The sequence below is a fragment of the Acyrthosiphon pisum genome, chromosome A2 (assembly GCF_005508785.2).
Source record: "Acyrthosiphon pisum isolate AL4f chromosome A2, pea_aphid_22Mar2018_4r6ur, whole genome shotgun sequence".
NCBI classification, from domain to species: Eukaryota; Metazoa; Arthropoda; class Insecta; order Hemiptera; family Aphididae; genus Acyrthosiphon; species Acyrthosiphon pisum.
In genome coordinates this window covers 26,182,112-26,195,067 of record NC_042495.1, presented here as the reverse complement: position 1 = coordinate 26,195,067, position 12,956 = coordinate 26,182,112, and the positions used below count along the sequence as shown (strand labels likewise).

General features: G+C 30.2%; 1 protein-coding gene across 2 annotated transcripts; it reads left to right on the top strand.

Moving 5' to 3' along the window:
* Positions 1-1,779: 1,779 nt before the first annotated feature.
* On the top strand, positions 1,780-11,987 carry LOC100160174 (ring canal kelch homolog). 2 transcript variants are annotated; one of them, XM_016802888.2, is made up of 11 exons: positions 3,444-4,059; positions 8,233-8,388; positions 8,448-8,676; positions 8,750-8,925; positions 8,998-9,094; positions 9,212-9,368; positions 9,439-9,536; positions 9,597-9,902; positions 9,979-10,119; positions 11,168-11,423; positions 11,510-11,987. In XM_016802888.2, the coding sequence occupies exons 2-11, from the start codon at positions 8,279-8,281 to the stop codon at positions 11,695-11,697; spliced, it is 1,758 nt and encodes a 585-aa protein (XP_016658377.1). In that variant the 5' UTR covers positions 3,444-4,059; positions 8,233-8,278; the 3' UTR covers positions 11,698-11,987. The 2 variants fall into 2 exon arrangements, with proteins under 2 accessions (XP_016658378.1, XP_016658377.1); XM_016802889.2 differs by lacking the exon at positions 11,510-11,987 and having other exon boundaries at positions 1,780-4,059; positions 11,109-11,295.
* Positions 11,988-12,956: the final 969 nt, after the last annotated feature.

Below are 12,956 nucleotides of genomic sequence, written 5' to 3'. Positions count from 1 at the left end.
TTGTTGTGTTTTTTGTTCAATATTATATAGATTTTAGATTTTAAACTTAAATATCCACCAAAAAGTCTCAGAAACGAACTATTATTACCAGTAAACATATACATTAAAACAGAATTTCAAATAATAATTAACGAAAGCATATTACACTTGCATAGATTTTTTAAATCTTAATTCATTTTTCAGAAACTTTTCTTTTAATGAAAAAAATATTAGTAAACAATTCATCGGATGACCAGAAAAATTTTTTTTAAAATAATTAGGTTGTTTAATTTAAACACTAACTGCTTTTTTGTTGGTTTTAGTCCTACCTATCACAAAATCTACACTGGAAGAATATTTTTTTAACACACTGTAATATAATAGGGAATACACTTTTTAAATTTTGAATTCCACATAACATTATTATATAATTCTATCATTAAATGAAAAATTTAAACCACAAATATTGTTTATGATATTTGATATTTTTAAAACTAAAATTACAATTAATGATCTCTTTGATAATTTTAAATTAAAGTTAAGCTTACATTTGCAATTTAAAATGAATATCGAGTAAATCAAAATAATTACTTATTATAAATTAGACATAATTAACAAAAATATATTCTTTATTGCTTTAAATAATATAATATGATTCAGTTTAAAATTTAAATCACAACGTGTAATAAAAAATATAATTCTGTAGTACGTTTTGCAACAATGTATTATGTCATCAGTGTAGTAGTCAACTACTACCAAGACTTTTGACGATTCTGAGCGGAGACAGTTTGTCAGTCTGGATATATTATATTATTATATTATTTTATTAGGTATTACCTGTAAGTTGGATTAATATTATAAATATTACAAAAAAATAACTAAAATCATTATTTTTATTTTTATCCGTTTCTATAGTGATTAGCAAAGCGTTTGAAATTTAAATCCCAATTATAGTGGTTTTTTGTAATTTGTCGGTGTTTTTTCCCGTGGCGTTAAATAACCATTGAGAAAATCGAAAAACGACCTCTCTAAAGTACCATCTTGATTCTTGCTCATCTTGATTTTAAAGTAGCCCTTAAACTATGTGTACCCGATGGGCCTTTGAAAAGCAAAAGACAGGTCTGTTGAGTATGCATCGCCGGCTGTTGTATTTCATTTCACGCATACACGATTCATGTTCATCAAGTACAATATGTAATATTAAAATCAATATAACTTATGGAATCTTATTCAATAGGAAAGTATAGTGTCGATTACAATAAATCTATTTAAATTAACCTTCCAAAAAAACACAATCTTTAATTATAAAATATAACTACCTATGTTTCCGCATCGAAAACAAATCTAAAAACCTAGGTAGTAAAACATATTTTTATTAAATATCAGTGGCTGACTATTAAAAACTTTAGTCCGGGAAAACTATTTGACCTGCGCTCGAATTAGTTTCATCATAGATATTTTCAGTGATTTTTTCATCATGCTTATTTTAAAGTTTCGTAGTATTTGTTGGCCTCAAATTAGTAATTAAATAAAGAAAATAACTCATATTATTTTGCACAAAAACCAATTTTCTATTATATTATTAAAATTTAAAAAAAAACACGGTTTATCTAATAAATCACATTTATTTATGTCTGTAATAATATTGTAAGTACTATTAATATTCAGTATATTTAATATATTATTATTCAAGAAGATAATGTCCCTCACTGAACATGTTCCAAGAGTTCAAAATTTAATATATAATTGCATTAAATAGTTAATATAAATTAAATAATGACAATATGCTATACACATTTGTCACAGAACTAAAATCTCAATATAATGAAAATTTAAATACATATTTTATTTTTTTTGTTTATATAATATATTATTTTTATTTTTTGTATTCAGGGTACAGCATAAACTACCAGGTTATTAGCTAGTAGTATGCCAACTCGCACAGGTGACGTACAGCGGAATAAAGGATAAATTATGCAGTCTTATTTGAATTTGATGTTGTTATAATTAATCGTTCATAATAAAGTCCGTTGATTTTTGTGAGTTTCGCGGAGTTGATAGATTTCTTACAGGTAAAAAGGCAATTTCGGCGCGGCTGATAGACGCCCGTTTATTTTAGTCTGAAGCTCAAACTACGCGTTTACGTGTTATTAGACGACTGTCCGGATTAAGCGAAGTCCGGACTATGGGGTCCAGATTACCGAGGTCTTACTAAATGTTTTCAAATAGGTACCGTTCAATAATATTTCAAAAATAAAAGAATTTATAAAAGTATTAAATACGGAAACAAACTACACTACCTATACGATTTAAACACTTTGACTGAAATATTTTACAACACTGGGCGCAGATAACGTCATAATGTCTAGTATCTACCAGTGGCGTGACGAAGTACTTTATTTGAGGCACGTGCCTCAGCTTAAAGGGTGGTGGGTGTCCTGGAGACTAGGGGCATTTCACATATAGTAAATAATTTATTAAGTACACACTAAGACTAAGCCGATCATTCTACTCAGTTACCATTTACGTAAATACGTAATTATTTATATATAATAGTGTCTATAATAATTACTAATTTAAATTATTGTGCCTCATAAGTTAATGAAGTTCGCCACGCCACTGGTATCTACCTATTGTAGTACCTACCTATTAATGGCGCAAATCACAAGTAGGTACGAGGTACCTACTACAAAAACCTATCACAAAATACCGTCTCCCTAACTGTTTATTTTTTTTTTTTAATCCAATTAAATACACACTATTTATTACGATTTTACCCACATAACCAGTGTTTGAACATTTCACGGAACATAAAATTTTAATCTGAATTTTACGCCATACTACAATAAATAATAATAGTGGTTGATTAATCCGCTGTGTCGTGAACGTGAACGCGGCGAACGCGTTGACGGGCGGGCGAATTATATTCTGACCATGCTGTTCCAGACGCGGCAATCGCGACAAAGCTGTTTTGTTTTTTGCCGCGTTTGCCGCGTCCACGTTGGACACGGCGTTACAACTTACAACACAATTTATTGGTATAATAGCAATAATTGTGGCGTACGAGGAAAATCCGAAAATGAAGAGATAACACATTGAGTTTATTATTGGTTATTGAATCGAAAGGCATATACAGGGTGATCCGTTTAACGTAAGACACTTTATCGTTTAACCATATTATACTGTAGTCTGTTCAGGTTAAGATTGAACCGGCTTCGCGCGTGCAGACTGAGCGGCCGAATACTGAATAGTGCCTGACCGCCTATGCGATGGCTATGCGTTCTGTGATTGACCGACAGTCATCGCCGGCCGTCGTCGCCGGTGCTGACCGCAGTGCATACGCTCGCATCAAAGGATATTACGCGCAAATGTTAAAAGTGTGTACGCGACTTAACCCTGTAGTGAAGAGAACGTGACAATTAGATAAACGTCAGAAGGTCGGTCGTGCTGTGGCGGTAGACGTCGGTGTCGTCGGTGGTCGGTCGTGCCGAGGGCATCCCGGAGGCACGGGACTGTCTAGGCAATGGAGACGCGCGTGAAGTCTCGAGGAGAGTCGTTACCGGAGAGGGGGAGTCGAGTCCGGCGGCAGGCACGCCGCGACGTCCGTGGAAACGCCGCGAGTCTAGACATGACGGACGCGGGTCGGGGTCGCCAACCGCAGCAAAGGGAGTACTGTGGTGACGGCTCGCCACACCATAATAATAACATTATTATATACGTATACAACTACAGTATTATAAATTGTTTATAGTAATTATTATATTTGGCATTTGCGCTAACAGCCTTTAACGATAACGAAATAATATGGTCCGAAGTTCACAGTTCGCTGCCTGCCGATCGCACTCACACACTAAAATATTATAGTCACACGCACAATCTCATACGCAGCTGTCTGCCCGTCTGTCTTTCCAGAATTATTTTCGTATTGATATTTGCGTGTGTTCAATTGTATATTATAATAATAATATAATATTGCATTGTACTCGTTAGTCGTTACTTAGTCGTTACTTGTTTGGAGTGTTGGACGTTAGTATTTGCGCCGATTGCCGAACCGTCTGCTCAAGCCGCACTGTTTGTCAGGTACCTATCGTATTTTTTTGGGCGATAATCGCTCTCTTTTTGTCGTCTTATTTACTTAGTAACAGTATAATATGATACTCGTGTGCGTAAATTAGACGTATTCAATTATATTATATATTAATATTCTTTATTGTATTGTGTAAGCGCCAACTATAGTCGTCTTATAAATCGTTATTTCATTGTGCTCTAATCGCCGGAATATTGTTATTGCATGTGTTATATCATGGAATAATAATGGCTCAAATAGTCTGACACCGACCTAAATTATTATTAGTATTTTATTTTTTTTTATTAATTAACCCACGGAAATTGGGCTATTAGGTGGGAGAGGGTACTGTAAGTTTAAACCATAGATAATAATATATACAACAACTAGATAGCCGTCTTTATACTACAGTTGTGGCCAATGATAATATTATTTTGTAAGCATTGCCTGCTTTGTACGTGGCGGCCGACTTCCATGACAAGAAGGAGACGGCTATCTAGTTGTTGTATATATCTATGGTTTAAACACGTGTGTTTTGGTTTGGCAGATTTTTTAGTGGGCACTGCGACTTACCCGAAGAAAAATGCCACCCGCGGCCGGCATCGAACCGGCGCCGGTGTGCGTCGCAACCGACGCCTTAATCCGCTCGGCCACTCCGTCCCCATATTTATTACCATTATATTGTACACGGTGTTTGTAAAGTATTCCAGTAAAAGTATTAAATTACATTTTTTCGTATTGAATACTATTTCATTGAATATTTTTTATTTATTCTTTTAATTCTTTATTTGTTTCTATTTGTAATCCTTGTTAAATAAAAAAACCGTGCCGTCACGGTCATCCTTCAACGTTATAACAATATTACATCATATTATATTTATCATTTATGGACAACTTGATATCGGGTTACGTCGATTTACGATTAATAGCTTAAGAGGATGCTACCCATGGATTTGTTGTCTCCGTCTTACACACATACGACATACCAAATTTTCGTTCACTAGTTTCAATAGTGACTAGTGAGCTGTTAGTTTTGATATTAGAGTGATTTGACCTATCATTAATTTTCTAGATAATAACATTATCTGTGCTAAAGCGTTGGCTTTTATTCGATATATTAATTTTCAAGCGAGATATGAGCATTTAAAATTTTTGATACTTAACATACCCATATCTTGCTTGAAAATAAAAATTTTGAAAAATCGGCAACGCTTAAGCACAGATAATGTTCTTACCTAAAAGTTTTAAAATAGGTCAATTCACTCTAGTATCAAAACTAACAGCACACTATTGAAACTTATGAACGACAATTTGCCATGTCGTGCGTGTGTAAGACGGAGACAACAAATGTATGGGTAGCGTCCTCTTAATCATAATATGTTTTTTTTTCTCCAGTCGTCGTCGACTCGAAACGAAACGTCGGTACAGTGGCGTAATTGTGAATGGGGGGGGGGAATCAAAATAAATTTGTATTGCAAACTTGTGGAGGGCTTTGCCCGTGATACATCATCAGATTTCTCTGTGTTTTCCAATATAGTAAACAAGAAAATGTGTAGGCAAAATTATTATTAATTATTTTTATAAATTAATAAATTCTATTTTTTTTAATAGACTCATTTAAATTTTTTATAATAATTAATATGACATACCTAATAGTTTATTGAGTAAGCTGCAGTGACTGCAGTTAAATGTTTAATATATTTTTTAACTAGTGTTTATTTAATTTTGCATAATTTTAGCGCGAGTTGTAATGCTAATTGTAAATTATAAAAAGTGTATAAAATACGTCATACATAATATTTCGTACGATTTTAAAACATTTTATTCCGGGCCTAATAATGTTTAGCATTTTGAATAATTTAAAATTGTTATACTTGCGTCAGGTCCAGGCTTATTTTTAAAAAAATTCAATAGAGTAGGTACTACTAATTGCTGGTAATTTTATTTTTTTTATCAATTACTAAGTTGTGTGACTATGAGGGAATGCCACGGTGTATACCTACTGTGTAGTGTCTATACGTAATCGCAATAATCAATTATTAGTGTCGGCGCATTTTCGTAGTATTACTATTGGTTCTACGAAATGTAGTTACATTGAAGTTACATTTTTATTACCTATTATATTAAGTTTTTGGAATGGTGGTTTTTCCCATTATCGAATTACTTACTGCTTATAATCTTAAATCTATATGCGTGTAGTGTGTAGGGAGTAGGTTATACGTACTGTAATTTGGTACAGTATGTAGCAGGACACCCAGTGTTTATTAATAAATAAGAATTAAAATGAATCAGACTATTTATTTTGATATCATGCTTATCGTTTACCGAGTAAATATTTATACCGACGCAACTAAACATTTATTTTTTTTTCTAGTTTCGTAATAATTAAAAGTCTATCCCCCATATCACCCCCCCACCGTAATTACACCCCTGCATCGGTACCAGAATTGGCTTATTAAGTCTAGCAAAATACAATATATTATGCGATAAGCTATTGCTTAACAGCTATTATATACTTTATAATTTAATAATCCGAAAATATTATTGCTATAATAAATTATTAGTATCATATCTATTTACCAAGAAAATGGTTATCAACATAATCATTATCGTTAATCGTCAACGACGATTGACGACGGTATGGGATATCCGAATCGCGGAAAAAAAGCCCAGAAATAGAAATAGAAATGTGAACACATGTATACTCTACTCCTAATGACCTAATTATAGTAATTACCATATACCTATAACAAAATATAATAATATATTAATATATTATATATTATAATGAAATTAATTATTAATTGTTAATTGTATAAAATATAGATTGTAAATCAAATAAAAATATAAATATGAACACAATATTATGTATACGTCATAATTTATTGTGTTATAAGTTATAAGTCAAAAAACATCCGTCTTGGGTATATATATAGTACAATAATTTATAAATCAAAAAACATAAGCCTTAGGTATATGCCAATATATTTTACAGCATATACATAACCTTTATAATAACCTTTGTCACCACCTTTATTTGATTTTATAATTTCCATTTCCAAAATTGGTAAACAAAAGTATAAAATATAAAACAAATTAAAACTGGATAAAACTGTACTAGAAGGACGTGTAGATAGTATCTCAACAACCAAGTAATGGTGTACTAATAGTATATTATATTTTACTAGTTATTATTATTTATGATTATTGACTGTTATAGTAGTATGTAGTATGTATGTATGTATATTTAATATATCATATTGTGTTCATATTTATAATCATCATTTTCATTATAATATATAATATATTATTATATTTTGTTATAGCCTATAGATACATGGTAATTAGTAATGGTAAAAATTAAATACATATATATGTACATATTTTTGAATTTTTAATACATACAAATCTGCACCCTAGTAATTACTAATTAGGAGTAGAGTATACATGTGTTCACATTTCTATTTCTGGGCTTTTTTTCCGCCTACCGGGATATCCAAATACCTTATATTATAGTTTTAAACTAATATATACCTCTTTAGAGAAAAGTTCATTGTTGTGGTGCAACCATCACTAAAAAAAAACTAACACAACTGATCAGCATTTTGATTATTGAACGAATCATGTTTTTAAAATGCAATAAACAAATTTTTGATTACAACAAATTATATCGGAACTGAATAGAATTCTTTTCTTTTTTGTATTTGTAGATTATTTCAAATACTTTCAAAGAGTGTTTGATTTTTACTCAAATACTTGACTATTTATAGTATTTGGGTGGTATTTTAGATATTTTATTTTAAAAGCATTTGAGTAACTACTTAAATCCCTTTTAAAAGTATTTTTTACAACATTGATTATATAATATTATTATGGAACCATGTGCACTAATCTTACTTTCTTCCTATAACAAAAAAAAAAAAAATTCACTTATATGGAACATTAATTGTTTTTGAGCGTTTGAACTTAAAATTTTTACGATATTTGATGTTCGGCGGTGAGTCTACACGAGTCTATTGTCTATTAGTAATATCAGGCTGTCTTTAATCAGAATCAATTTTTGTATGCAATTATTTTATATCGTTGAAGCACGCATTATTTTGATAGTATGCCTTTTGACTTCATAGAGAATTATTACCGATTTTTATGGATGCTTATAATTGCTTTTAAAATGTTATTTTGTTTAGTTTTTTAGGCCTTCAAATCCTGAACTCAATATACCCACAACTCACAATGCAAAACGGAACGCAAATACCAGAATCCGGAAAATGTGAATCAGCTAAATACGAGTACAAAAAAACATCTTATGCGGAGTTATGTGAAGTATTACAATCCTTACGCAAGTAAGTGGTAAATTAATTAATTAGCTACATAAATATTAGTAACAAATTTTTGATTTTAGAGACGAGATTTTTTGTGACGTTAAACTTGAAACGGACGATAAAAAAATAATATTCGCACACAAAGTGGTTTTAGCATCGGCTTGTCCATTTTTCCATGCAATGTTCACAAATTTTGCTGAAAAAAATTATGATCTTGTTACTATGAGACAGTTAAATTCTACCTGTTTACAGCTGTTGGTAAACTTTATTTATTCAGGGAAAATCGTGATCACGGAAAAAAATGTCCAGGTAATAATATATAAAATTTGTTTTTATTAAAGAAAACTAAATTATTTAAATACTTAATTGTTTATTTTTCAAGGATTTGTTATCAGCTGCAAATCTGTTACAGTTACAAGAAGTAAAAGATGCATGTTGTGATTTTTTAGAGACACAACTCTGCTCTACAAATTGTATCGGTATAAACAAAATAGCTGATTTACATAGCTGTATGAAATTGTTAACAAATTCAGAATTATATATTCGACAACACTTTTCGTATGGAAAATTATTTATCATTATGATTCTATAAGGAAATAGTATTTATTATTATTAAATTTTGATTCATAGTGAAGTTGTTGATGGTGAAGAATTTCTATCCTTATCATCCGAAGAAGTGATTAAGTTGATCTCCAGTGATAAACTTATAGTTCCAACTGAAGAAAAAGTAGGCAAACTAAAATTAATTATTGTTATGTTTTAGTATTGGGGGAAAAAAAATTAAGTAACCTACTTAAAAATATTATGTAGTATAATTAATTTATAAGTGTAATTATTGTTCTAGGTATATGAATGTGTTATTCGATGGGTAAAACATGAATTGGGGACGAGAAAATGTATTTTGCCCCAATTAATGGAACATGTACGTTTATCATTAGCATCGAAACATTACGTATTAAAAAAAGTAGTTGAGGAACCTCTTATTAAGAATTGTCTAGAGTGTAAGTTTTTTTAAAAATATTTTGTGTAATAACTTATATTTTATGTATATATTTATTTATAATTTTTAAGGTAATCATTATGTATTTGAGGCATTAAATTTTCATATACTCAAGTCAGAAGAGCTTATTCCACAAAACACTCGGAATAAACCTAGACATGGAGATCAAGTATAATTCTATTATAATTTATTTCTCTTTTCAATATATTTAACAATTTAATTATAATAGGTTATTTTAGTTGTCGGTGGAAGATTTGAGCCTGAATTATATGAGTATACAGAATGGTACGACCCAAAAATGGACCGATGGCGTTATGGGCCAGAATTGATTATAAGCCGTGGAAAAGCTGGTCTGGCAACAGTGAAAGATAATTTAGTGTTTGCCGTGGGTGGTGTTGAAAATTTTGATAATTCTCTTCGATCTGTTGAGGTCCTAGATTTATCATCAGAATTACCGTGTTGGAAACCAACTGTTGAGATGTTAAATGAACGACAGTATTTAGGTGTTGGTGTGATAAATGATTATCTATATGCCGTAAGTAATGTTTAATTATAACTTATTAGTTTTTTTTATTAATTCTGTTATAATAAATAACAATAATAAATTTAAGATTGGCGGATGTCATGATGGTGATATTCATAACAGTGCAGAAGTGTTCAACTACAAAACTCAAGAATGGCGTATGGTATCTAGTATGGCTACTGGAAGATCTGGTTTAGGGGTCGGAGTACTGAATGATCTATTATATGTGGTAAACTAATATTTTTTTTTATGATTTTAAATTTTTAACACATTTGTTACAATAATTATTATAATTGGAATAAAAAAATTCTCCTGAGAAAGAAACACCAACAATATCGAAAATAAAATATTTTGATCAATTTAAAATTTAAATCAATATTAAATAATAAATAATAAGATAGTAAAAATATATTTTGTTTATATACCTCATAAATTCAAAGATATAATAATTGCATCAGAATCTGATTCATTTTCATTGATTGACAAACTTACTTATTTTTAGGAGATTCCTACCAAAACTCGATTCCATATTTGTTACATATTTATACATAATGTAATAGAAAAAGTAATCTAATTTATGTTACTTCTTAGTTATGAGCATAGGCGTTGGGTGGTTATGAGTACTGTTTATGTTTGTATAATGATAATACAAAATATATATAATTAATTAAACTTTATTAAATAGTTATTTCCAACATTTAATATATCTTAATTTTATAATTTTCATTAAATAATGAAATATTATATACATTCATACGTCATCAAGATTGATTTTAAATGTCTAATAATTTTCAAACTTATTTAATATTTAATTTGATATGCTAATTCAGCAATTACCAAAGTATGTTCTGAGCCCCGAGGAACCTAAGCGTTCTGTCTTCTGTGGGACAATATCAAGGGTTCCGCCAAATGTATTTGAATATTTAGAAAATTATTTTAGATTATACTTTGGGAAATAAGTTCACCTAAAGAAAATAGTTACAAGTAGTATAATATTAATTGCTGTAAAATATTTGTTTTACAGACATTGGTATTCCACAAAACACAAAACTTTTTTCTTAGGTTGCTGTGGTTGTAAAAATTAAGGAACTGCTGTATTAATTAATAATAAATACATTTTTATAATTAAAAATAATAATATTATATTTATTCAACTTTTCATAAATATGTACTCAATTACTTTCATTGAAAACGCTATGCAATAATATTGTATTCCAGGATTTTTTTCTAGCGTGGGAGATTTTCATTTCCCTATTTGTATCATGAACATTTTGTAGGTAGGTGGATATAATCATTCATCAATGGATGGTTTAGACACTGTTGAATGTTATCATCCCAATTTTGATATGTGGACACCAGTCGCAAATATGTGTGTACGCCGCAGAGGTGCTGGAGTTGGAGTATTAGATGGTGTACTGTATGCAGTGGGTGGTCAAGATGGATCAAACACTCTGAGTAGTGTTGAAACTTACAGACCAAGTAAAGGAGTTTGGACTTCTATTTCAGATATGCATTTTCCTCGAAATGATGCAGGTATCTTGTTCCTTAATAATTCTAAGTTATTGTATGAACATTTTTTTTTTTGTAAATATTGGATTTAACTTAATTTTTCAATATAGGAGTAGTTGCATTAAATGGTTTATTGTATGTCGTCGGTGGCAGTGTCGGGACTTCTAGTTTGAATTCTGTTGAATGTTACAGCCCACACACCAATACCTGGACTATGGTGACAATGCCAATGAATAATGCACGGACTTCAGTAGGAGTGGTAGCCATTAATAGGCCACGACTTTTTAATACTTGTTAGAATTCACAATTTTTTTTTTTTTGATACAATATAATATAGAATATAAATGTTTTTTTCTATTGTTTTATAGTATCTTAATTGATTTTCCGTTAATCTTACAGTTTTTTAATGTTTAATTAAAAGTTTTTTTATGCAATAAATTGATAACCATTGGAAGCATATAAGATATATAATTTTTTTTTTTTTGCAATAATAATATATTAACTATTGTATTTCTATTAATTTTACAGTATTTTAATGATTTATCAAAAAGTCTTTTGTATTATCTGTGTCAATATAACTAAATTTTGTAGCAAAAATGTATTATATTATGTTTAATATTTCTATAGCTAAGGATTGAACATTTAAAATAAGGTTACTCATAATTAGTTAATACTGTAACCAAAAAATCTATACAAAATCTATAAGTATAATAATTTCCCCTAAACATTATTTTTTTTATAGATATTTTTAAATATAATGTTTTCGCCAATAATTAAGACAACCAACAGTATACAAGGCATACATTGTAAGATAGGCTGACAGACTGACTTTGCTCAGAATCATTTGTGGTATACAATAATTTTATATCATTGATTTCAAATTTGACACATTCATTGCAATGACCTCAAAGCCGAATTTAGGAATTATGCGCCCTGTGGCACTTAATAATTTTGCCGCTGGTTTGGTTCACAGGGAGTGAGGGGAGGTGTGGATGTCCATTGTTAAAAATTTGAATTATAAATACATATATTATAATATTATAAAATTGTACTTGTATTTTAAATAAAGAATTAAATTCACACTAATTACCCCCACCAAATCACAATGCTTAAGAAAAAAAAACATTTACATAATTTTAAATTTATAACTATCTTGCTTAATATATGTGGGATTCTTGCGTACCTATTAATAATTATTATTATCGTTTTTTCCAAACGGTCCATAATAATATTATAAAATAGCTAGTGCAGAGCGACTCAATCGAACACGTGTGTCTGTGAAATATACTTAGTACTAACACCTTATATTTTAATAATTGTTACAATACTCAAGCCTGGATTAAGAGAGCGAGCCATGACCCTTGACAAGGCCAAATAATTTTTTTTGGGGGGGGGGGGGGGCAGTCAGGGCTGCAGCTCCGGAGAGTGCCCGTAGTTCGGCCAAGTCCACCAGGTCTTATATTTTTTATGTGGAACCGACATCATGTTATAAATGGATCGCCGATGTGATTCGTGCTAAAACCTATCTAAATAATTATATCGTACTGTAATGCTGTA